Source organism: Maniola hyperantus, chromosome 24, assembly GCF_902806685.2.
Source record: "Maniola hyperantus chromosome 24, iAphHyp1.2, whole genome shotgun sequence".
NCBI lineage: Eukaryota > Metazoa > Arthropoda > Insecta > Lepidoptera > Nymphalidae > Maniola > Maniola hyperantus.
The window spans coordinates 7779133-7805457 of NC_048559.1; the positions used below are offsets into that span (position 1 = coordinate 7779133).

General features: G+C 38.7%; 2 protein-coding genes across 4 annotated transcripts; one reads left to right on the top strand and one right to left on the bottom strand.

Annotated features, from left to right (window-relative positions):
• Positions 1-1252: 1252 nt before the first annotated feature.
• On the bottom strand, positions 1253-15757 carry Sfxn1-3 (Sideroflexin-1-3). 2 transcript variants are annotated; one of them, XM_069506995.1, is made up of 9 exons: positions 15561-15757; positions 10192-10348; positions 9803-9957; positions 9133-9250; positions 8514-8589; positions 4559-4644; positions 4292-4419; positions 2704-2888; positions 1253-1492 (listed from the first exon to the last, which is right to left on the bottom strand). In XM_069506995.1, the coding sequence occupies exons 2-9, from the start codon at positions 10338-10340 to the stop codon at positions 1433-1435; spliced, it is 957 nt and encodes a 318-aa protein (XP_069363096.1). In that variant the 5' UTR covers positions 10341-10348; positions 15561-15757; the 3' UTR covers positions 1253-1432. The 2 variants fall into 2 exon arrangements, with proteins under 2 accessions (XP_069363096.1, XP_034837358.1); XM_034981467.2 differs by having other exon boundaries at positions 10192-10357.
• Positions 15758-16358: 601 nt separating this feature from the next.
• Positions 16359-26135, top strand: Idh3b (isocitrate dehydrogenase [NAD] subunit beta, mitochondrial). Of its 2 annotated transcripts, none has more exons than XM_034981564.2 (9): positions 16359-16476; positions 17231-17320; positions 20256-20348; positions 20759-20875; positions 21542-21749; positions 22617-22780; positions 23140-23349; positions 23973-24109; positions 24325-26135. In XM_034981564.2, the coding sequence occupies exons 1-9, from the start codon at positions 16435-16437 to the stop codon at positions 24416-24418; spliced, it is 1155 nt and encodes a 384-aa protein (XP_034837455.1). In that variant the 5' UTR covers positions 16359-16434; the 3' UTR covers positions 24419-26135. The 2 variants fall into 2 exon arrangements, with proteins under 2 accessions (XP_034837455.1, XP_034837456.1); XM_034981565.2 differs by having other exon boundaries at positions 17231-17287.
• The last annotated feature ends 190 nt before the right edge of the window (positions 26136-26325 follow it).

A 26325-nucleotide genomic window follows, 5' to 3' on the forward strand; every position in this document is an offset into this window, starting at 1 on the left:
TAATAGGTAATAATAATTAATCTAAGCATTTAATTGACTTTATAAATTGCTAAGCAACAGTCAAATTAATAATAAATGGTAAAAAAACAATAGTTTTTTTAAGTACCTACCCCTAGGTACTTTTTTTAATTTATTGCTAAATAAACACAATTTGAGCCATAATTCAAAAAATAATTAGCTAATGCTTATTAATATTGCTAACAACTGATTTTACCAATAGACTGTATCATTGGATTTTTTTCGCAAGGGTCAACCTAATAATATCTTTGTTTGTAAGTTCATTGGTTCCCTCAACATTTGTTTGGTTTCGTAGAGCGATGTCTTTGTCGTTGAGACCAACAAAACGTCACATACCTACGTATGAGTGACAGAGACAATGCTCTACAAAGCCGAAATCTCATTCTAAAGGTCGATGTACAATATTTCTTGCCGGCTACTGTACAAACTTAGTCTTGATTGAAAAAATGTCGAAGGAGCAATCAAAATAGGTAGGTAAATATACCTATCACAACAACAAGTCAACACTAGAAAATAACTAACACTCAATAAATTACCCTAAATAATAATAAAAATAATGTATAATTTATAAAATAGGAACAGATCTATTAACAAATATAATTATAAATAATAAATATGATCATATGAAGGAATGTTTAGTTGCGACCTGCAATATTAGTCTCGGAACTGGCGGACGATTTATTTGAACGCTTTAAACCCTTTTCAAAATTTACCCCGATTTAATGGAAGATAAAATGCTAAACCTCTGTCTTTAAAAAGTACCTACAACAATGTAGGTACTTTTTAAAGACCGGAATCCTTCATCGGAATTCGATGAAGGTCTCTATAATTTTTATTGAAATAAATATAATAGCGTATCTCCACTCTCTTGTACAGTAAAAATGAAGTACAAAAAACTGAAATAAATTCTTTTACTTCACCATTCAACAGTAGCGACCAGTGTTCAAAAACTTGATCGATCTCGATCACTGATCATCCAAACACTATTTTTAATATATATATTATATATACTTTTTCTATGTTATGTGTTTATAAAGATTTTAGGATCGGATTTGCTGTACCTTGATTGATTTATTTGTACCTTGTTATTATCTAGCTTAGATCAGTATTATAAGAGGAATGTGCAACATCTACATAAACTCAAGAGAATTTCTGGATCATGTCAAGCGGAAAAATGTAGGTACCTACCTACAATCTTTAGAAATTAAAAAAAAAACAGTTTGTAAACATTTAGAGCGGTGTAAAAACTTAACAACAAATCGCCCACCAACTATATAAATTATATATTATAAATAGCTAAAAATGCATCTAAAACGGGGAATCAACAATTGACAACATCTGGAGACTTCTAGAACGCCTAGTTGAAGTCTCGGAGGTTTCATTGGTTTCAGCTGCCGTGATCATTTGGGCACTTTTAAAGTCCCTTGTTGAAGTAAACTTCTTTTATTTTTGGATAATTCTTCTTTACTTGTGTCTGAAATAAATCAGTACCCATATTATAAATGTGAATGTGTGTTTGTTGGTTTATTGGTTTTTTGGTTTGTTGGTTTGTCCTCCAATCACGTCGCAACAGAGCAACGGATCGACGTGATTTTTTGCATGGGTATAGATAAAGACCTGGAGAATGACATCGGCTACTTTTTATCCCGGAAAATTAAAGAGTTCTCACGGGATTTTCAAAAAACCGAATTCTACGCGTACGAAGTCGTGGGCATCAGCTAGTGAATTATATAGATCAACATGTTCACTGTAGGTACTGTGCACCACTTGTGGCTCACAAAACGTCTGTGAGTCATATTTGGTTCACACTAAGTATGCCTCAGCGGGCCACTAACACATAGCTCTAGCCACTAACTCACACAACAAGCAACTAGCTCACAAACCTAGACACCCACACATAATATACTAGCTACCAACTCACAACTAGCCACTAACTCACTCAGCAAGCCATTAAAACACACAGCAAGCCACTAAATACGACAAGCCACTAACTCAAACAGCACTAGCCACTATCATAACTAGCCGCTAACACAGCAAGTCACTAACTCACACATCATTAGGTACAATAAGTTTTGCAATTTTGTGAGCCTCAATAGCTCAACCGGTAAAGGAGTGTACTGAAAACTGAAAGGTCGACGGTTCAAACCCCGCCCGTTGCACTATTGTCGTACCTACTCCTAGCACAAGCTTGACGCTTAGTTGGAGAGGAAAGGGGAATATTAGTCATTTAAAAAAATTGCTAATATTCTTTAAAAAAAAAAAAAAACGCAACTAGCCTCTAACTCACTCAACAAGGCACAAATATAGCTAGCACTATCTCATTCAGCAAGCCACTAACATACCTAGCTAGCATTAACCCACACAGCTAGCCACCAACTCAGCTAGCCACCAACTCAGCTAGCCACCAACTCAGCTAGCCACCAACTCTGCTAGCCACCAACTCAGCTAGCCACCAACTCAGCAAGCCACCAACTCAGCTAGCCACCAACTCAGCAAGCCACCAACTCAGCTAGCCACCAACTCAGCAAGCCACCAACTCAGCTAGCCACCAACTCAGCAAGCCACCAACTCAGCTAGCCACCAACTCAGCAAGCCACCAACTCAGCTAGCCACCAACTCAGCTAGCCACCAACTCAGCAAGCCACCAACTCAGCTAGCCACCTTCTCACACAGCTACTAGCTCACCTTTAGTTCAGACTCAAGGCTGTCCACGCCGAGCGAAGCCCTTTGCTCAAACAGAGCACAGCAAAGTGGAGTGGCGAAGGTGACGCAAAGGCCCACGAGGAAGAGTTGGAATGGAATCACCATCATGGGCCGCCTGCAGAATACTCCCTTGTTGATCGCTATGTTAGTTATTATCGGTGTCACCGCTGTGGACAAGAGAAAAAATATTTTTTTATTCTTTTTTTTTTTTTTTTTATTTTTTTTTTTATTAGATTAACTTACGGCTACTTGCACTAATACATTTAAAAAAACTTAATTCTGAAAATATAACTTACTAAATTAACTTATAATTTAGGTAACTGTTGCAACATCTTTGATGCCTTTTTACGGTGCATCCACACCGCAGTTAACTTTTGTGGAGCAACACTGTGCAACACGGTAACATTAGGTAACTATCTGCAACTTTTGAGGCTACTTGTTACTATTTGTTGACTCATCGCGTCCATACCGCCCACAAACATAAATTAACAAAATATAACATAGAATAACTTTCGGCAACAATCAAGGCGCACGGCAATCGGCATTATGTTCTCCAACTTGGCAGGCAACGGACGTTTTTATGTTGCTCTGTTGAGGTAACATTCTCTAACAATGTTTGTGGAAACATTTTTGTGATTGGTCTCAAAATGGCTACCGTTTACTGGGATTCCCGGCAACGCCATGAAGACTCGGGAGATGCACACGAGTCCTATCTCGTATCTGGCGGCGGCTTTAGAGTTAGACTCCCCCACAATAAAGGCAACACTCACTCATTCCCGGCAACGCCATGAAGACTCGGGAGATGCACACAAGTCCTATCCCGTATCTGGCGGCGGCTTTAGACTCCCCCACAATAAAGGCAACACTCACTCATTCCCGGCAACGCCATGAAGACTCGGGAGATGCACACGAGTCCTATCCCGTATCTGGCGGCGGCTTTAGACTCTCCCACAATAAAGGCAACACTCACTCATTCCCGGCAACGCCATGAAGACTCGGGAGATGCACACGAGTCCTATCCCGTATCTGGCGGCGGCTTTAGACTCCCCCACAATAAAGGCAACACTCACTCATTCCCGGCAACGCCATGAAGACTCGGGAGATGCACACGAGTCCTATCCCGTATCTGGCGGCGGCTTTAGACTCCCCTACAATAAAGGCAACACTCACTCATTCCCGGCAACGCCATGAAGATTCGGGAGATGCACACGAGTCCTATCCCGTATCGGGCGGCGGCTTTAGACTCCCCCACAATAAAGGCAACACTCACTCATTCCCGGCAACGCCATGAAGATTCGGGAGATGCACACGAGTCCTATCCCGTATCTGGCGGCGGCTTTAGACTCCCCCACAATAAAGGCAACACTCACTCATTCCCGGCAACGCCATGAAGACTCGGGAGATGCACACGAGTCCTATCCCGTATCTGGCGGCGGCTTTAGACTCCCCCACAATAAAGGCAACACTCACTCATTCCCGGCAACGCCATGAAGATTCGGGAGATGCACACGAGTCCTATCCCGTATCTGGCGGCGGCTTTAGACTCCCCCACAATAAAGGCAACACTCACTCATTCCCGGCAACGCCATGAAGATTCGGGAGATGCACACGAGTCCTATCCCGTATCGGGCGGCGGCTTTAGACTCCCCCACTCGCACACCGTCGGGCGTGAACACTGGGGTGCCGTTTAGGAGTTCCCTGGAAAACATGTAATAAAAACATTGTGAGTAATAGGGAACTACTTAACTAAATAACGGCAACAAAACAAGAGAGCGCTATAGGTTTTGATGATGGGATTTTTTGTACTTATGAAAATTGTAATCGAAGAGTTAGTTACCCGCTCCTCATCATGGGAATGTTGATCAAGTTCGCGCCGCACACCGCCGCGAACGGCACCAGGCGCCCATAGATGGGGCTCAAGTTCTGAAATTGACGGTGAAAAAATGCTATAATCTCGGACAGAATCAAGGAGACTTGGCAATGGCATCAAAATAATTTAATACGTAGCTACCCTCAGATTAAGAATCAAGGTAGATTTGGCATTAAAATAATAATACCTTGTTAGAGCAAGCTAGGTGTATAGAAAAGCGCTGAAGAGTGATCTATATATATAAAAGGAAAAAGTGACTGACTGACTGATCTATCAACGCACAGCTCAAACTACTGGACAGATCGGGCTGAAATTCGGCATGCAGATAGCTATTATGACGTAGGCATCCGCTAAGAAAGGATTTTTGAAAATTCAACTCCTAAGGGGGTGAAATAGGGGTTTGAAATTTTGTAGTCCACGCGGACGAAGACGCGAGCATAAGCTAGTAGAGATATAAACACAGTTTTTTTGTCTTTGCCATAGTTTAGCTTTTTTTGTTGGGCACGTCTTAGTTCGTGCCCAACAAACCTCTGTGATAGTAATTTATTAGTATTGATTTACTAGTATTATCTAAAAAAAAAAAAAAAAAAGAATATAATATGCCATATTTTGTACAATCATTTTATTATTGTATTGTTCTATACCGATCTGACTTTCGTAAGCGCCTTATAATGAGTCTAAATCGAAATAAATACAAATACAAATACAAAGTACCCTTATTATAATTGCGAAAGTGTGTTTGTTTGTTGGTTTCTCCCTCAATCACGTCGCAACGGTGCAACGGATTGACGTGATTTTTTGCATGAGTGTACCGTGTAGAATGTGGATAAAAACTTGGAGAGTGACAAAGGCTAGATACTTTTTATCCCGAAAAGTGTAAGAGTTTCCGCGGGATTTGTAAAACCTAATTCCACGCGGATGAAGTCGCGAGCATCAGCTAGTAGTTAATAGCTAATAGAAGTCCATCATAGACAATCAATAGACATCCTTTGTTTAATTTCACGACACACCTCTATGACGTAGGTACGAGTACATACCCAAATAAATATTTACCAAAATCCTCAGTATCTAAAGATTATCAATCATGCGTAAGTGATAAGGTATTTATAGGTACGTAGGTATTTATTGTTTTTAACTTAATTTGTATGCTGTGATTTTCCCTAAATGTTTTAAATTAAAAATCTGTAGGAAGAATCTTTAAATATATAAAAGGAAAAGGTGACTGACTGACTGAATGATTGACTGACTGACTGACTGAATGACTGACTGACTGACTGACTGACTGATCTATCAACGCACAGCTCAAACTACTGGACGGATCGGGCTGAAATTTGGCATGCAGATAACTATTATGACGTAGGCATCCGCTAAGAAAGGGTTTTTGAAAATTCAACCCCTAAGGGGGTGAAATAGGGATTTGAAATTTGTGTAGTCCACGCGGACGAAGTCGCGAGCATAAGCTAGTCATAAATATTTTCGGGGTCATCTATTTATTATTTACTATTATCTAGTTACGATAAATTAATTAATCCATTGATAAGTGAAATAAGTAAACTCGTACCTACCTACTTCATTTTATACCTAGGTACATTGAAATATTTTGCCCCATAATATTGAAAATAAGTTTATTATTTTAAACCGTATATTTACCTACCTAATAATTGGGTAAGTAGGTAGGTACAATACGCGGCCGAAAGTAATGTACATCGACCTTTAGACGGAGATAGCAAATTTGTAGAGCACTGCCTCTGTCGTAGAGACCGACAAAACGTCATATAAGTATGAGTGAGAGAGACAACGCTCTACAAAGCCGAAATGTCATTCTAAAGGCCGATGTACATCACTTTCGGCCGCGTAATGTACTTGTTTTTCTAGTTTTTAATCTTCTAAGCTATGATATACCGGCTTCCCACGGCACGTGATATTGCGGATGGACGCGGACCAATTCGCACCAAATGTGAGAGCATCTCCGTGGTAGCCGTGCGTGATAATCCGCACAATCACGCACCGTGGGGTGATTACGTAGAACGTTGCAGTAGCGACAGCAACGCGACAGCAGTAGCAATGCGACAGTTCATTTGTTGTCTCTCTTCTTCTTCTTATTTTGCTTTTGCTATTGCGACAGCAATGAAATGATCGCGAGATTTACGCCTGCCGCGAAATACGTAATCACCCCGCAGGTCTTCTATTGGGGGGTCCAGAATATAGATTGACCAGCCTAGACCAGACTAGGAGGACCTACACCCTTGTTACTTTTTTTTAGACTAGCACTTGGCTGCAATCAGACCATTATTCTGATAGACCTGTGCTCAGTAGTGAGCTGATAATGAGTTGAGATGAATTTACACATATAGCTCAACAGTTAAGGAGCGGACTGAATTCCGAAAGGTTGCCGGTTCAAACCCCACCCGTTGCACTATTGTCATGCCTACTCCTAGCGCAAGTTATTCGCTTAGTTGGAGGGGAAAGGGGAATATTAGCAGTGGCGTGCAGGTCATAGAGGCATAAATGCACTGCTTACCCCAGTTGTAATAGCTCAATGCATATTTTTCATTATGACCTGCCAGTAAACAGGTTCCTACCTAACTAATGCCTACCCTGGCTTCAAACCCTGTGCACGCCACTGAATATTAGTCATAATAATTAACACGGCTAATATTTGTTACACAAAAAAATATTAAACATCCGTTTATAGTCCGACTGAGTATTGTATTGACGTTGTGATTATTATTGAATTAGGCCTTGACTCCACGTCGCTGACGTCGCGTCGATAAATATTGATTTTACTAGTTTTACAAGTACATTCGCGTAAAGAGGTTCCCAGACGGTCAAGCGGCTTGACGTCAAGCACGTAAATTTGTTTTCAAGCAAAACATCGTAGTTTGTACATCAGTAATCAGACACATTATTGAAAATCCATGTTTTTTTTTGTAGCACTATCTTATTATAAGTAAATTTAAATTAACCATTTGTTATTTTCCCGGGATAAAAAGTAGCCTATGTGTTAATCCAGGGTATAATCTATCTCCACACCAAATTTCAGCCAAATCCGTCGAGCAGTTTTTGCGTGATTGAGTAACAAACATCCAAACATCCACACTTTCACATTTATAATAATACTATTAGATATTCGTAATATTGTGTTATCAATAATTTGGTATTAGTCATATAATTTAAATTTTAATTCTTTCCATTCCTTCTCTTGTATCGTTCAACTTTTTTAGGGTTCCATAGTGAAACATTTGTCTGTCTGTGTATCACAGCCATTTTACGCCAAATCAAATCAAATCAAAATCAAAATTTATTCAACTATTAGTAACTAGCATGTTTATGTACCTACTTATGAAGTATGAACTATACTCTAATATGTGTGTTAGTTAACAACTCTAAGTTCTAACACATTCTAGCACTTTATTATGCCACTAGCTTATGCTCGCGACTTCGTCCGCGTGGACTACACAAATTTCAAACCCCTATTTCACCCCCTTAGGGGTTGAATTTTCAAAAATCCTTTCTTAGCGGAAGCCTACATCATAATAGCTTTCTACATGACAAATTTCAGCCCGATCCGTCCAGTAGTTTGATCTGTACGTTGATAGATCAGTCAGTCAGTCAGTCAGTCAGTCACCTTTTCCTTTTATATAATATTTAGATTAGACTAGCTGCCCGGGCGCACTTCGTACCGCCTAGCAGTCGATTTAAATTTTTTAAATTTTTCTCGCCGTAAGAACCATCCTCGTACTTCAACGAAAATAAAAAAAGAATTAGCGAAATCGGTTCAGCTGTTCTCGAGGTTTGCGATCAGCAACACATTTAGCGATTCATTTTTATATATAGAGATTAGTAGGATTAGGATTAGGATTGGGATTAGGATAATGTTCTTAAAATATGAATTGATTTAATGCTCTGTGTGTACACTCACCTTAACTTTGCTGTTGAGGTACAGTGCGGTGGTAAGGGCGCCTCCACACGCCGCGCAGTACGACGCCAATAGTTGTCTGCAAAACACAATGTTTCATCATCATCATCGTGATCTACCCATCACCGGCTCACTACAGAGCACGGGTCTCAGCGTGGGAAGGGTTTTGGCCATAGTCTACCACGCTGGCCAAGTGCGGATTGGCAGACTTCACAAATCACACACCTTTGAGAACATTATGGAGAAGCATGCAGACATGCTGAGGCATGCAGGTTTTCTCACGATGTTTTCCTGCAAGTGATATTTTAACTACTTAAAAACGCACATAACTCCGAAAAGTTAAAGGCGCGTGCCCGGGATCGAACCCCCGACCTATGTTTGGAAGGCGGATGTCCTAAACACTAGGCTACCACAGCTTCGCCGCATTGCTTTTACATTTTTGAAAATTTCGTGAAATGAAATTTTTGATTTTTCGATATGAAAAATATCCTATGTCCATGTCTTGGATACAAGATAGTTCTGTGCCTTTCGTCAAAATCGATTTAGCGATTGACCGTTAGATAATATATTATAATAAACAGATAGACAGACACACTACATATAATATGAGAGGACAACTCACGAGGTAGACAGCGGCGCGTCGCCAGATCTGTTGGTGTAGTTGACCACTGCGTTGAAAGTCTGGTTCACCCATTGCCAGAACACTGTGGCTGCTGTCGTCTTGTAGAACGTTATCATGCCTGTTCAGCATAATAAAAAATTGTTATTGGTTCATTTTAATCATATTAAAATAAATAAATAAATAAATAAGCCTACCTCTAAAATTTTTTTTTTAATTCCTATATATTATATATATAATTTTTTTTAGATATTTTTTTAGATATATTTTGTATATATACATTTTTAAATCTTTTTTTCCTTTTTACTTTAATTTTTTTCCAAATTATTAGTAGGTACCTACCTTTTTTTTTCTTTTTTTTAATTTTTTTATTATTGCTTAATAGGTACCCATATCTAGCTCTTATAATTCAGAGGTCATCCCAAACGCGGGCAAAGATGGTGTATACAGTACGCGGCAGTCAGTAATGTACATCGGCCTTTAGAATGATATTTCGGCTTTGTAGAGCGTTGTCTCTGTCACTCATACCCATATGACGTTTTGTCGGTTTCAACGACGGAGACAATGCTCTACAAATCTGCTATCTTCTTCTTAAGGTCGATGTACATTATTTTCTGCTGCCTACTTTACTTTATCTATACTACGAGGTTTAGATGTGAGGGTATCAACTCACAGCCAGTGATGAGGGTGTTCATGGGTGCCTGCGCGGACATGCGTCCCAGTACGAACATCTTCTCCCCAGTGTCGGGGTGGAACGCGCTGTCGTACAGGTACTTTGTGGCCCAGAGCTTGTCCGCATCGTACCCTGGAGGCATTTTGCGAGATTTCCTGAAACCAAGTTCAGTTATGGGGAACAGTTCTCAGCGTACTTTTGTTGTCAAAATAGATCACAGCTTCAGCGTGTCAGGAATCTGGATAAAGCAACGTTGTGGGGTTAAATTGGACACGTTTTTAGGGTTCCGTTCCTCAAAAGGAAAAACGGAACCCTTATAGGATTACTTTGTTGTCTGTCTGTCGGTCCGCAAAGAAACCTACAGGATACTTCCCGTTGATACGGCATACCTGAACTCGGTAACGATCTGCTTGGCCTCCTCCAAGTCCGCATTGCTGGCGAAGGCGTTGATGGGATTCGTGAGAAGCAGGAAGTGCTTCGCTCGGCCCATGTACGTGTTCTGGTCATATCGAGGCTTGTCTAGATTTATATCGCTCATTGTGGGGACTGGGATGGCTGAAAAAAAATGGTACTAAAATCGAATCCTTCATTATAATAATAATAATAATAATAGCTTGTCGCCATCCCGGCGAGTCACTCAGACATGTGCTTTCGGGATGCTCAGCGCTTGCCAACACTGAGTATCTGCACAGACACAACCAAGCAGCCAAAATCCTTCACCAAGAGCTTGCTCTGAAGTACGGTCTCCTGGATGAGAGGCTGCCGTATTACAAGTACACACCGGTGCCGGTACTCGACTCGACGGAGTCCGGCTCTATTGGGACCGGTCCATCATCACGGACAGGACTATTCTAGCGAATAAGCCTGACATCGTGGTGGTGGACCGGGCACAGTCGAGGGTGTTTTTGGTGGACCTCACCATTCCGTATGACGAGAACCTCGTGAGAGCTGAGACGGAGAAAAAGCGCAAATATCTCGATCTGGCTCACGAGGTTTCCGACATGTGGCATGTGGAGTCCACTGAAATCATCCCAATCGTCATATCTGCGAATGGGTTGATCCCAGTCAGCCTCGCTCAACATCTGAGGCGACTGGGGTTCCGTGGCAGTTCGCTCGCAGCCAGGATGCAAAAAGCGGTCTTGCTGGACTCGGCTAGGATAGTCCGCCGATTTCTTCACCTGTCGCCCTGACCCCCGGCCGTTTGGTCTCCCCTGGCGGGGTGTAATCCTCCGCCCGGTATAAATATGTATGTATGTAATGTTTGTGTAGATTTATTTATTTTTATGTATGTAAGTATATTATAAACTTTTTGGCTTTTATATGTATCTATTTTGTACACGGGCGTGAGAGCAAATAATATATAATAATAATATTTTTTATTTCAGGCAATGAAAATACAACCCATAACAATATACCTACACACAATATGAAGCGAATTAAATTAATATTAAAATTGAATAGAATAAGAATATCAATGTAAAAAAAATGGAGCTAACAATTTAAAAAACTAATCTAAGTAAAGGACACCATAAATAAATCCATACTACTTAACTTACTTGTCTAAATATATAAATGGACAAGGTGACTGACTGACTGATCTAATTAACGCACAGCTCAAACTATTGGACGGATCGAGCTGATATTTGGCATGCAGATAGCTATTATGACGTAGGCATCCGCTAAGAAAAGGTTTTTGAAAATTCAAACCCTAAGGGGGTTGAAATTTGTGTAGTTCACACGGACGAAGTCGCGAGCATAAGCTAGTAATATTATAAGTTTGAGGTGTGTCTGTCTGTCAGCTAGCTTTTCACAGTTTTTAAACTAAGTAGGTAGTCCGCAAATCCTAGCGGAGCGGGAGCGGGGGAGCGGGAGTTTTACGCAATTCTATTGGTTAATATTTGCACAGCTTCGCTCCGCTCCTCCCTTCTCCGCACCAATGGACAGGGAGCCTAAATCATATTATTGCGAATTAGCGGTGTCATAATATCATGTGCAGTTCCAATTGGTGTCAATGCAAGACAAACACCTTTGTTAACACTGTATCACAAATCACAATGGAAACTGTGTAGATAAACATGACGCGTCTCCATTGCCTCGTTAATGCTTCGTTACAATAAGTAAAATAGGTAAATAATGTGTATTATGCATCTTAAATCAGATAAATAATTTAAACAGCAGATTTCAATTTAAACGCAACGATATTAGTTGGTTAGGTGTGACGCCCCTTTATTTATAAGTAAACTAGCTTATGCTCGCGACTTCGTCCGCGTGGACTACAAAATTTCAAAACCCTATTTCACCCCCTTAGGAGTTGAATTTTCAAAAACCCTTTCTTAGCGGATGCCTACGTCATAATAGCTATCTGCATGCCAAATTTCAGCCCGATCCGTCCAGTAGTTTGAGCTGTGCGTTGATAGATCAGTCAGTCAGTCAGTCAGTCACCTTTTCCTTTTATATATATAGATAAAAAAATTAAAAAATTAAAAATAGCTTTATTTTCTCCTTACAATATTTTCTTATTACTAATACAGTGCATAATTAACAAAAAATAAAATATAAAATAATTATTAGTAGGTTAGTAAACTATGTTTCTTATTCTTGAATAACTATGTTAGTATACCTAATGGGTTTCATTGTAAGGACCGCCTAGGGCGGTAAAAGCCTCCTCCATTAGAAGCCATTTCGTTCTATCTTTAGCTACTCTCGACCATGTTTTTCCTGTCACTCTGACTATGACGACATAGTCAGAGTGATGACATACTTATAAGTAGAACAAAAACCGGCAAAGCCGTGCCGCCAAGCGATTTAGCGTTCCGGTACGATGCCGTGTAGAAACCAAAGGGGCATGGGTTTATTAAAAACTGCCATACCCCTTCCAGGTTAGCCCGCTATCATCTTAGACTGCATCATCACTTACCACCAGGTGAGATTGCAGTCAAGGGCTAACTTGTAAGTTGTTAATTACCTAATTTAGGTGTCCCTACTTATTACTTGTTTTAACGGTAATTAAAAACATCACGAGGAAACGTGCATGCTTGAGATTTCTCCATAATGTTCTCAAAGTTGTGTGAAATCCGCACTTGGCCAGTGTGGTGCTGGTGCATATACCTAATAGTCCACCATGAGGCCTAAATTTTTCTCATTCTGAGAGGTGAATAATCTATATTTTTTGGTTCATATCTCCAGAAAAAAGGAGGCCTTATAGGATCTCTGTCTGTCTATCTGTCAAGGCCCGTCCAGGAAATCAAAACCTATAGGATAGGTTTTCCTAGTTGACCCGTTGACCTTGAATCATGAAATTTGGCAGATAGCAATGTCATAAAGCAAAAGTAAAGGGAAAATCCGGAAACCTTGAATTGGTGATTACATTACAAAAACCGGCCACGTGCGATTCCAGACTCGCGCACCGAGGGTTCCACACCGCAGTCGTATTTCTGCGACATTTTGCACGATAAATCAAAAAATATTATGCATAAAAATAAATAGAAATCTGTTTTTGAATGTACAGGTATAGGCCCTTTCATATGTTACCCCACTTGGTTACTTACTTTTACAATTGAAAATACTTATTATTTATTTATGAGCACATTTTTTTGTGATGTAACCACAAATTCACGGTTTTTGGATTTATTTCTTTACTTGTGCTATAAGACCTACCTACCTACCAAATTTCGTGATTACCCTGTAGGTTTCTTGACAGACACGACAGACAGACAGACAACGAAGTGATCCTATAAGGGTTCATTTTTTCCTCTTGAGGTACGGAACCCTAAAAAAATAAAAATGCTATTTCGTGTACGATGATATGGAACGCTTCTTGTGCTACTCCGACTCGCACTAGGCCGGTTTTTAGGGTTCCGTAGTAAACAAGGAACCCTTATAGTTTCACCATGTCCATCCGTCTGTCCGAGGAAAGGAAAACTATAATGGCTATAAGTAGGGTTCACACGTTAAAGAGTTATATCTGTTGTTCGAAGTTAATTATTGTACGTAGATATTATGAGTTGCATATTAATATATATTATAGTTTTATTGTATTTGTGATTGATCGTAATCATATTCATTTCATTTAGTTTAGATTGATTTATTGTTTACTAACTGACCCAGCAAACTTTTGACTACGGAACCCTACACTGCGCGTGCCCCGCCACGCACTAGGCCGGTTTTTTATTATAACAACTAATGAGTAAGATAATATATCCATGTCGTTATTGACTGAACTGTGTACAATATGAACCGAGATAACTTTAATTAAGTACACAAACATTGAGATGTCACGGACTTGGCTTATCGCGGGAATTGTTCTTGACGAACAAAACGATAACGCGTTTCCGTAATATACAGATAACTATCCCAATAGATAGAATTTATGAATTATGTATTTACTAGCGATCCGCCCCGGCTTTGCATGGGTGCAATGTAGATACTAATGTGGTGTCATTGAGATGTCATTGCCTCGGAAACTCTCAAATGAGAGGATTTTTCCGACCTAATTCACATTATTTCAATTTCTCTAGGAATCTCTAATTTTTGTAGAATTAAACTATAGCTATAAACCTTCCTCTTAAATCATTCTATCTATTGGTGAAAACCGCATTAAAATCCGTTGCGTAGTTTAAAAGATCTACGCGTTCATACATACATACATACAGACAGCGGGAAGCGACTTTATTTTATACTATGTAGAGATTTTTATATTTTATGTTTATTTTGACGCCAAGGCACACCAAGGACAGCCACTCGGACTCGGAAGAAGTCGCAAGCATAAGCTAGTCACTAACTCTATTATAAATGCGAAAGTGTGTGTTTGTTGGTTTGTCCTTTAATCACGTCGCAACGGAGCAACGGATCGACGTGATTTTTTGCGTGGGTATAGTTTAAGACCTGGAGAGTGACATAGGCTACTTTTTATCCCTGGAAATCAAAGAGTTCCCAAGGGAATTTAAAACCTAAATTCACGCGTACGAAGTCGCGGGCATCAGCTAGTACCCTATAATTGGAATTTCGAAACAATTTAATTTTAAATTAAACCTCATCATTGCATCAAAACTGAAAACAATTAAGTATAAATTAAGTTTTTATCGCAATTTCATTATCTTTGTAGGTAATTAAAGAATCCCTATCTAAGTAATTCAATGATGTAACAGTTGAATTTTTGAGCATAAAATACTGAGTGTAAATAACTAACCGTACTTTTTTGCCATACTTTCGTTGATTTACTTTTACATAATCGAATCTGACTACATATTTAAATTGAATGTTTAAATTTAATTAATGAGGTAAATTAAGTAGGTATTGCCTAATAAATATTAAGCAATTGTTTATCATGTATAATACATTAGCGACAAGTTGTGTTTACATTAATTTTGTGATGATAAGCGAATTCCGGATATCCACTGAGCTTCATTTTAATATAGGTAGGTATATTACCTACTTAGAAACGTATACCCATAATAGGAACCCGTGGAACTAAATATACCTAAATTACTCAGGTGTATACCTACCTTTTACCTACACACTAATAAGCTAAGTCATAGTTCCATTTTTATAAGTACCTATATTTTTATGTAAATCAATATCATCAACAAAACCGATGTTAAGAATTAGACTAAAATATATAAGTAATATGTATAGAATTGTTGCTCCAAAATTGGGGCTAAACAATACTTATTATTTAGGATGTATTATAATTTATATCGCATGAAAGTTTGTTATTATAAATTAATACTAAAAAATGCGATGAATATTTTTCACTCACCTCTTACACGCTATAACAATTTTTATTATAACAAAATAATTAAGTAAATTGTTTGAACACTATAGTTGAATTGATACAGTCATGGTTTTTGGAATTTATCTTCACTTTAGAGATTTATCGCGAATATAAGTTCAAATGTTGCGCCGTCACAAGACCTCGAAAAATGACGTAAAAATCAATCCATCCGCGTCCGCCACTCCCTGGCGTCACAGAATATGGCCGATGGCGTGCCTGGCGCTATTTACAGAGTTGCCAGCATAAACATTGTCTTTTCTTAAGTGCAACAAATATGTACACATGGTACACAGTGATTCCTGAATAACTTAAAAAAAATTAAAATGATTAATGGAAGTCGAAAAAGACCATAAAATAAAATTAAATTCAATCAACAATTTTATATTATTAGTGTCTTCATAGTGTTATCGTACTAAAAAAATATTAGTTATTTTATTACGCTCCATTGTAAGCACTCTGCAAGTAGGAAACTTCAAACCAGTTATGAGTTCTTTAAAAACAATAATCTTGCTGTCATTTTAATAAGGTAATATCATCAAAAATGTAAAAATATGTAACAAAGTGGCTTAAAACATTTAAATTACACTTCAAATACTGAATTATTTACTTATCATGTGTTTCTCAAATAACGTGGCAAGGAGCGTATATGGTATTATTCATTTGTCTTGTCAAATGTCAATTCTGACGTGATTCTGACAGTTCTCGGTTCTCACATTTTTGTTGTCATTTTCATTTGTCATTGTCATTCGCGGCTGCGGGACGTCCGTAACACAGACTACAGTGGTCCGTAATCCGTTCCAGAAATACCTTTGCTTTTCTGAAACATTAGCCTTTTATAAGGTTTCAAAACTAATTGAGCATGTCTCTAATTACCAGAAATGTTTTCCGTACATTAATACAGGTACCGTATGCTTCTTTTTAGTAACTTCTTCAGAGAAACCCTTGAAAATCTATTTTGGAAATCTGTTTCGTAACTACCTACTTGTTATTATTTTAAATCTTGTTATTTCTTTAAAAACTTGTATTTTATGCAAAGAATGTTCAGATTTTAGTTTGTATTTGCGATATAAATTCCTTTTAATAATCAGATCCTTGAGGATATCAAATAACCTCACGTGATCTTGTGCCTACTGCCTATGCATGCTATATTATTATAGTTCTCATTTCCATATTGTGTTCAAGTTAATTAACTGCGCATTTAGATGCTTTTTATCATTTAAGAAATTCCGGCGAGAAATTCTATAAATTCTTTTGCTTCTCTATTAACTAATAACTATACCTCTACATAGATCTCTGTATGCACTACCTACGCAAATATCTTAAGATTCCTTCTAAGATACTATGCAATTTGTTCAAATTCTCTTCACCAAAAAAATGTACCCACAAATTCACAGTTTTTAGATTTTTCCTTTACTTGTGCTGTAAGACCTGCCAAATCTCATGACTTGGCAGGTCAACGGGAAGTACCCTATAGGTTTTCTTGACAGACACGACAGACAACAAAGTGATCCTATCCAATCCTTCTTCTTTTGAGTTACAGAACCCTAAAAAGTTAGAGGTGCGTGCCTGGGATGGAACCCTGGAACTTTAGGAAGCCAACATCTTAACCACTAGTCTATGACCATTGTGTATTTATGGTAAATGTTATTTTTCAGGGTTCACAGCACATGGGCAAAGGTTTGCACACAACGGCAGTAAATGCTGACAAAAATGTATGTTTCGCGCCCCATTCAATCAGCACCCTGGTGAGAATACTAACTGACTAATGGTTGCACTTGTCCTCATGCAAAAAAGTAGAAGATTGTATGTTACTTATTTCAATCAATCAATCAGACTGTTTACATCCACTGCTGGATATAGGCCTTCCCAAGAGTAGGAGAACCATAGCACAACAAATTAGTCAGCTGAAGTGGCAGTGGTGAACCGATGGCAGCTGGGTGAGCTGGAGCAGATGTGTTCTGGAGTTGAGAATGCGTATCAGCAAATGCAGTGTGGGACGAGCTCCAACCCGGTAGAGTCTAGACTGACGGTAGTGAAGTCGGTACTCAAGAAGGTAGTGGGAAGTGGGTGGATGGGGAAGGTAGAGGAACGTGTGTGGTGGCGTGCTCTTGGGAAGGCCTATGTTACTTATTTATACTGTAAAAATGGTTGATAGTACAACAGATTAATTTTCAATAATATTAATTCTGTGCTGATCTCAATAGTTCTGCTTTCTTGCATTATTATATCCAAGTAAATGTATTTCTGATTATACTTCTAAGAATAAGACAAATTGGCAACCAAATTACTTATATTATGTAGATAAAATCTACAAAATTGGCATCAAAATTATGTTTAAGCAATAAATGGCGCTGATTCTGTTATTTTTCTCTAAACTAAATTTAGAGTATCTGCATCTTTTTCCTTTTAATATTGCTAAAACAGGACGGAACATGAATTTTACATTTAAAGACTCAAAATTTTAGTGCACACTATAAATTGAAACAATAGGCTCGCGACTGGCAGCTACTAAGTCATGCGGTTTGACAGCACTAAATTAAATTTAGTGTCCTGTCCTTTTCATATTACATTAGTAAGAAGAGGATGCGAACACTCTAAAATTTAGGTGTGCTCAGAATCAGTTATACCAATATCTCTACCATAAAAGTAATATTTTTTCAAAGTGTATTTGTCAGGAACAACATGAGCATACCAAAATGTAAGTGTTTTGAAAGTGCATGCATTTTATATTTTGGTGTTATTTTATGCCATTCTATTCAGTGCTAGAAGTTGTTCTCACCAAAATAGATTACAGTACTACCATTATAAGTTTCGCCGATGTACCTGCGCAGAAATATTTGTGAATGGCGCGAAAATATCTCAGCCAATGATAGCGCACGGCTATCCGCTATTGGTTGTTGCTTATGTGCCATGTTTTGTAGCGCTAAATATGAACGAGATCGTTGTTCTTTATTAAAAATCTTAACATAAAGTAATAAGGTGTGTATTTCATTGGTGTACCTTCCGGTTTAGTGAGCGTTAAGTTGCGCTTTTCTGTGCAAACGAATTTTGCCGATGGGACTTATAAAAGTGGTAGTACACTAACGTTTTAAATGTAATTTAATATACAGTAGTATTTACAAGAATAGAATGGCTATTTATGTGAACATAACCCATGGATGCAAGTTTTAAGAGTTGCCATAATATTATAATATTCAGTTAGGCTGCGAAGCAAACAAATCAAAGAAACAATAAATGATGTAGGACTTATGGGTTATATTAAAATGGTATTTTGTGTTACACACATGTATGTATGAAGATAACATTGCATGCGTCCATGCATCACATGCAATGCGAGCCTATGTTTTGTCCAATGCAACGTAACAAATAACTGTACTTCGTGTTGTACCCACCAGTATCATTAATTACATTAAATAAGCACATACAGTACAATACGCGGCCGAATGTAATGTACATCGGCCTTTAGAATGACTTTCGGCTTTGTAGAGGGTTGTCTCTGGCACTCATACCTATATGACGTTTTGTCGGTCTCAACGACGGAGACAGTGCTCTACAAATCTATTATCTCATTCTAAAAGTTGATGTTACACATCACTTTCGGCCGCGTACTGTATATAAAATGTAACATAATATATTGTAGGTATGTGTTTAAAAACCAGACAATTTATTATTTCTTCAAGAGGGTTCTTCCACTAGAGGGTTCTTCTCCTCTAGTGAAATGCGCATGCATATTGAGAGATAGGCAAGATTCCAACCAAAAGGTTTGCTTTTTGAAACCTTCTTAAGTACACACTACACATCCACCTACTTAGCTAATTTATTAAAATTAAACTATCATATTGGTGGGGTTTGTTCTCATCCCTAGTGGAAAAGAATCTAACAAATTTAAAAAAATCATAAATTAATATGGACATTTTTTTACAAAAATCAAAAATGTGGGATTAGTTCCCACTTTCTTGATTTACTCAACAAACTTATTTACAAATAGTTAACTTATAATACTGGAAAGTATAAAATATTTACATCAATAAATGTATAAAGCCTTTATTTTCAATTATTATAATCAAAGTACAAGCATTAAATACGATATAATATGGTAATTTATACAATTCAAAGAATAAAGGAAATATTTATTTGTTGCCAATTTTCTGATGATCAGCTAGGTTTAGGTTCTATCATGTAATTCGAAACCTGATAGGGCAAGAAAGTTGCGTAGACGTACATAATTTTTAAGATCTACGAGGTAAGTACTTGTAGTTAATACTAGCATTAAAAGTAACTTAAAATCACAAAACTTTAAACGTAGATGGCCACTCCCAAAAACATTATTTGCCCCAGAAAAAAAAAGTTTATGCATCACAATAAAACTTTTACCTTTGGGTTGGTTTTCCTATGTAAATTAATAATAAATAGTATTTTTGACCCTAGATAGTGTTACTATATAGTATTTATATTATTACAGGAAATGAAAATACTTCTTTTTAAAATGATTTTTAAACCCCGCTAGTTCGTAGGTTTCTATTTATGTCTTTCAAAATACTATTTGTAAAGTAATTTTATTACATTTATATAGTTAGGTCTCTTCGTATTTTTCACTATACAACGACTCTGGGGCAAATTTGGGCCGTCTCCTTTCGGTATTTTAAGATCGAGCAATAATTTAAATAATTTCTAACTCAGCAAACAAGCAAGGAGGGTCGCGTAAAATGCACTCTCATACCCGGCGATGGCGTCGGCCCAGAGCTTGTGTACTCCGTTCAAGAAGTTTTCAAGGTATGCCCACGATTTTGATTTGTACATATTGTAACAGGTTTTTTTTGAAGTGAAGCTTCTTAACGTATGTTGGGTCTGGGGATGGCGACCTAACTCGTAAAAAGTAAAACGAATAAATGAACGAATGCGGTGATGAAACGTAGTTCGGCTTCTACCTGGTATCCCCACGATATCCAATGGCTCTTGTTGACACAAGTAGAAATATTTCAAATTAAAGCTGTCCGTCTCTATAATTTGCGGGACTTATACCAATTCAAATTTTGATTTAAATACACTTCCGACAATAATCTGAAATATAAAATATTTAATTTTTAAAACTGCAAGACACGTATAATATGACATCATTTCTAATTTTAAATGGGACAAAAATCATTTTATAGGGAACAGTAATTACAAAACTTTTTGAACAGGCAGCTGGCATACCCGTGGACTTCGAGTCGTACTTTTTCTCCGAAGTGAACCCGACGTTGAGTGCTCCTCTCGAAGATGTCGTCGGCTCCATTGCCAGAAACAAGATTTGTATCAAGGTATTTATAAAAACAAAACTAGGTAAACTTGATTTAGCTTTTAATAAAAGTGACTTATTTTTGAAGTTTAGTGATACTTACTTACTTAGTTTAGTTTAGTGATCACACTAATATTATAAAGGTGAAAGTTTGTTTGCGTGTGTGTTATGTGTTATGGAGATAGTATATACCTTGTCAACACATTGGCTACCTTTATCCGGGAAAATCGAAGAGTTCCCGCGGGATCAAAGAGCCTACATCCACGCGGATGAAATCGCGGGTATCATCTAGTAATCTTATAACTAAAGACAGCTAAAGACCCATAAATATATTTCAAACTTTCGAACCTTACATTACCTCGACTCACTCATATCTTTTGCCTACTTTTAACATTTTCAAAAAAGATTTAAAAAAATTGTTTCAAATCTAAATATTTATTATATTTAGATAAGAAAAGGTGACTGACTGCCTGATCTATCAACGCACAGCTCAAACCTCTGCTGGACGGATCGGGCTGAAATTTGGCATGCAGATACCTATTATGGCGTAGGTATCCGCTAAGAATAGATTTTTGAAAATTCAACCTCTAAGGGGGTGAAATAGGGGTTTGAAATTTGTGTCGTCCACGCGGACGAGGTCGCGAGCATAAGCTAGTTGTACCATATAGTTGATTTTTAATTTTCACAGGGTATTTTGGCCACCCCAGACTTCTCCCATACCGGCGAACTGCAAACTCTGAACATGAAGTTGCGTAATGCGCTGGACTTGTACGCTAACGTCGTCCATGTCAAGTCCTTACCCAACGTCAAGTGCCGTCACCCTGACGTCGACTGCATCATCATCCGAGAACAGACCGAGGGCGAATACTCTGCTTTGGAACACGAGTCTGTGCCTGGTGAGTTTCAGATCAGGTCTTTAAATAAAATTCTTACTGAAATAGAACGAAGAATCGCAAGCACGGGTCTCCTCTCAGAGTGAGAAGGGTTTTTGGCCATAATCTAACACGCTGGCGAAGTGCGAGATCGCTATGCCGCACCTTGGGACCCCAACGTCTATCGGTTTTCCGAACTATGTGCCCTGCCCATTGCCACTTCAGCTTCGCAACTCGATGAGCTATGTCGGTTACCAGTGGCGTGCAGGTCATAGAGGCATTAATGCACTGCTTACCCCAGTTGTAATAGCTTAATGCATATTTTTCATTATGACCTGCCAGTAAACAGGTTCCTACCTAACTAATGCCTACCCTGGCTTCAAACTGTATGCATGCCACTGTCGGTTACTCTAGTTCTCCTACGGATCACTCATTTCTGATTTGATCACGTAGAGAAACTCCAAGCCAACTAACAGCTGTATTATATCCTGACCAGAAAAATAAAACACCACGCCGTATTGCGGGAAACCCGTGGAACTAATTTATACAAGAACATAATTATACTTAGTGACCATAGACCATATACTAGTGGCGCCCCCAGAACTAGTTTTTTATATTTCAGGCATACAACCCACCACCTCCCATGGCCCCACCAACCTCGCGGTTATATGGGCCGAAACGCGGGAGGGCGCCTTCTTGACTCCCTACAAATTCTTTTCTTTCCTGTCCTTGTCCCTAATTGGTCTTTCTCCACTTTCTGGGGCAGACGTACACAACACGCAGATCCCCGCGTGCCCCGCGGTCCGGATCCTTCCTCAAGCACCCACTGGTCCACGATCACGGTCAATATTTCAGGCATAGTATGGATATGAGTTATTCTTTATCCCACAGGCGTAGTGGAATGTCTGAAGATCATCACAGCGGCCAAGTCGGAACGTATCGCCAAGTTCGCGTTTGACTACGCTGTGAAAATGAGGCGTAAGAAGGTGACCGCTGTACACAAGGCCAACATCATGAAGTTGGGCGATGGACTGTTCTTACGAAGCTGTGAAGAGGTAAGTATCACAGAGATGATATTAAATTAATGGTTATTGAATGTCGCAGTGTGAAAGGCTATTCATGTGGTATTTTTAATAGAAAGAAAAAAGTTCACGTCAACCATAGACCGCAGTTCGTCACGTTCGAATTTAAAAAGTACTGTCCACGCTGGCGGTTAAAATTACCATTTTCCACGCAGATTTCGAAGGGCAAAGGAATCCTTCCCGAGCGAGTGAAATGAAAAAAGTGTTTCGCTCGCCACGGTCACGGAAAATCTGAACTTAGCTGTTCTAAAACAATTATTATTTGTATATTTTATATTTTTCGTGCAGGAATTTAAAAAAAGATATATTAAAAAAATACTTTATCTTTTCAGATGGCAAAACTTTACCCTCGCATCCAATTCGAGAAGATGATCGTCGACAACTGTACGATGCAGATGGTTTCCAACCCCAACCAATTCGACGTTATGGTCACCCCTAACCTATACGGCAACATCGTGGACAACCTTGCGAGTGGGCTTGTGGGCGGCGCGGGTGTAGTCGCCGGCGCTTCTTATAGTGCTGACTGTGCGGTGTTTGAACAGGTGAGTCAAAATCGTGGGCAAACCTGCGAGTGGGTTCATGGGCAGAACTGTGCGGTGTTTGAACAGGTGAGTCAAAATCGTGGGCAAACCTGCGAGTGGGCTGGTGGGCAGGACTGTGCAGTGTTTGAACAGGTGAGTCAAAATCGTGGGCAAACTTGCGAGTGGGCTCGTGGACAGGACTGTGCGGTGTTTGAACAGGTGAGTCAAAATCGTGGGCAAACCTGCGAGTGGGCTCGTGGGCAGGACTGTGCAGTATTTGAACAGGTGAGTCAAAATCGTGGGCAAACCTGCGAGTGGGCTCGTGCGCAGGACAGTGCGAGGTGAGTCAAAATCGTGGGCAAACCTGTGAGTGGGCTCGTGGGCAGGACTGTGCGGTGGTTGAACAGGTGAGTCAAAAATATATGAAAGGAAAAGGTGACTGACTGACTGATCTATTAACGCAGAGCTCAAACTACTCGACGGATCGTGCTGAAATTTGGCATGCAGATAACTATTATGACGTAGGCATCCCCTAAGAAAGGATTTTTGAAAATTTAATGAAATAGGGGTTTGAAATTTGTGTAGTCCACGCGGACGAAGTCGCGAGCATAAGCTAGTTTAATATAGAATGTTATATATTCCAGGGAGCCCGCCACATCTTCTCCGGAGCTGTGGGCAAAAATATCGCCAATCCCACGGCCATGCTTCTGTGCTCGGCCAACTTGTTGGCACATGTCAACCTCCAAACCTACTCCAAGATGATCAAGAACGCTATCAACAAGTTAGTATTGCTTTCATACACAGATATGTCCAGATTTGCAACTAGCGTGGCCCCCTCAGTCCCTCTCGCTCAAGCAGAGGTACGTACTTGTGAAATGTTAATCCGTCTATTTTATATATTTAATATTTTTCTGTGTTCCTTGTATAATTTATGTCAGCACTCAGCCACTGAAAGGCAATACTATTACTATTATTATATATACGATATAATTTCAGAGTACTTACGGACGGCAAAGTCAGAACCAAGGATCTCGGCGGACAGTCCACAACAAAAGATTTCACATACGCGGTTATTCATTGCCTCACATAAACGTAACGTACCTACTCGATAGGGACAGTACGCACTGTTAAATGTTTTCGCGCGGGCTCTACCAAATAACTCATCACATCATGATCACCACATCACTACAGAGAACGGCGGGGTGATTACGTAAAACATTGCAGTAGCGACAGCAGTAGCAATGCGACAGTTCATTTCTTGTCTCTCTTCTTCTTCTTATTTTGCTTTGTGGCTATTGCTGTCTCTCTCTAGCCGGACGTTTGACAGCAATGATCGCGAGACTTACGCCTGTCGCGAGATACGTAATCACCCTTTTTGTACCTACTTATTAAGATTTCTTTTTGTAACCTGTCCTTTGTGTTTCTGTGGTGCAATAAAGTATATACATACATACATACATACATACACCCCGCTGGTCTCCAGAGTGAGAACTCAGAAGAGACAAGGGTTTCGGCCATAGTTTACCACGCTGGCCAAGTGCGGATTGGCAGACTTCACACACCTTTGAGAACATTATGGAGAACTCGCAGACATGCAGGTTTCTTCACGAAGTTTTCCTTCTATTATAAGTTAATCTGTATTATTTTAATTTAATCTATATCCTCATTCATCCTCATTAATTTAATCTATATCCTCATTAGTTCACAGAGCAGCCTTGGGGAAAGACGAATATTTTTTTCATTTTAAACATGCCTAATATCCCAAAAAACCTTCGTATTTACTTTCTACTGTTAGACATACAAATCAACATTATTAAGTTAAAAAAGGCGACATCACAAGTTGTAACTTAAAATTATTTATTCTAAGCCAAAATTAGTATAAACAGTGCTTGTGATTTTTGCATAATTAAAACATATGCGTATTTGGTTGAGAATTTCGAGATTTAAAGCCGCGCGGTTATATTCCACAGTGCGTGCTTACCCTTAGAGCGTAAAGATATGGAATATAGGGACAAATAAATAATTATAAAGATTAAAAATAATAACGCCCTACAGCCCTATAGTTCAAGAGATGACCATACAAAAATCGAATACATTTAGTATTGGTGGAAAAAAGTGTTTTTGTAATAGAAATAGAAATATGCTGCATATATTTTGAAATCTCACTCGCCATTTTAGATCTTTGTGTCAACTGTCATGTCAAAAGTACGATTAGTCTTTAATTTAAATGTGAACCGTACTTTTGACATGACAATTTTATTGACACAGAGCTAAAATGGCGAGTGAGATCTCAAAATGTACGCACTATACATACTCTTTTTAAGTTATAAATATCCATCCATACTAATATTATAACCTATCCACACAAATTAATGCAAAAGGGTGTCTGTCTGTCACCTTATTTTGAACATATTTGGTACAGATGCTTGCATCCCGGAAACGGACATTTTATCCAGGAAAAGAAGAGTTTACACGGAATTTTAGATAGCCTACATCCACGAAATCACAGACGTCACCTAGCCAGTGCTTTATATATTTTATACAAAAAAAAATAGAAATGATTATATTTTATTAATGTAAAATCTTTTGGTTGTCTCTTATACTATGTATTGTACAGAGTGTGCGTTATTATAAACATACCAAATGTAGAAAATTTGCTCTTAGAGTACCTAAGCGGTAAGTGTAATTTATTTATTTATATTTGTAATTTTTTTGGAGAAATGTGATCTGCAATCATAGACGAAATTGATAGGAAACAGTATTGATTAAGTATTTAATGTTACCATGTTTAATAAAATAATGACAATTATACTATTGTTTTTATTTTTGACTCCCTACACAAAAGGATTCCGATTTACCTTTTTCGCAGTTAGGTCAATTCGCCGTTAATCCAAATCGCGATTGGTCAGATTCTTGGATGGATTGGTCCGAATCCGACCAATCGCGAATTAGACTAACTGCGAAAAAGTTCTTTTTGACTAAATCGCAAAAAAAGGG

Excerpts from the sequence above, each read along its gene's own strand:
- Sfxn1-3 (XM_069506995.1), bottom strand. The coding sequence starts at position 10,340 with ATGAGCGATATAAATCTAGACAAGCCTCGATATGACCAGAACACGTAC. Across the intron at positions 9,958-10,191 it reads CAGATCGTTACCGAGTTCAG|GAAATCTCGCAAAATGCCTC; the intron begins GTATGCCGTATC and ends ACTTGGTTTCAG. Across the intron at positions 2,889-4,291 it reads CATGGCGTTGCCGGGAATGA|CGGTGACACCGATAATAACT; the intron begins GTGAGTGTTGCC and ends TCTTGTCCACAG.
- Idh3b (XM_034981564.2), top strand. The coding sequence starts at position 16,435 with ATGTCTCTAATTACCAGAAATGTTTTCCGTACATTAATACAG. Across the intron at positions 17,321-20,255 it reads CCCATTCAATCAGCACCCTG|CAAACAAGCAAGGAGGGTCG; the intron begins GTGAGAATACTA and ends TTTCTAACTCAG. Across the intron at positions 20,349-20,758 it reads CCGTTCAAGAAGTTTTCAAG|GCAGCTGGCATACCCGTGGA; the intron begins GTATGCCCACGA and ends CTTTTTGAACAG.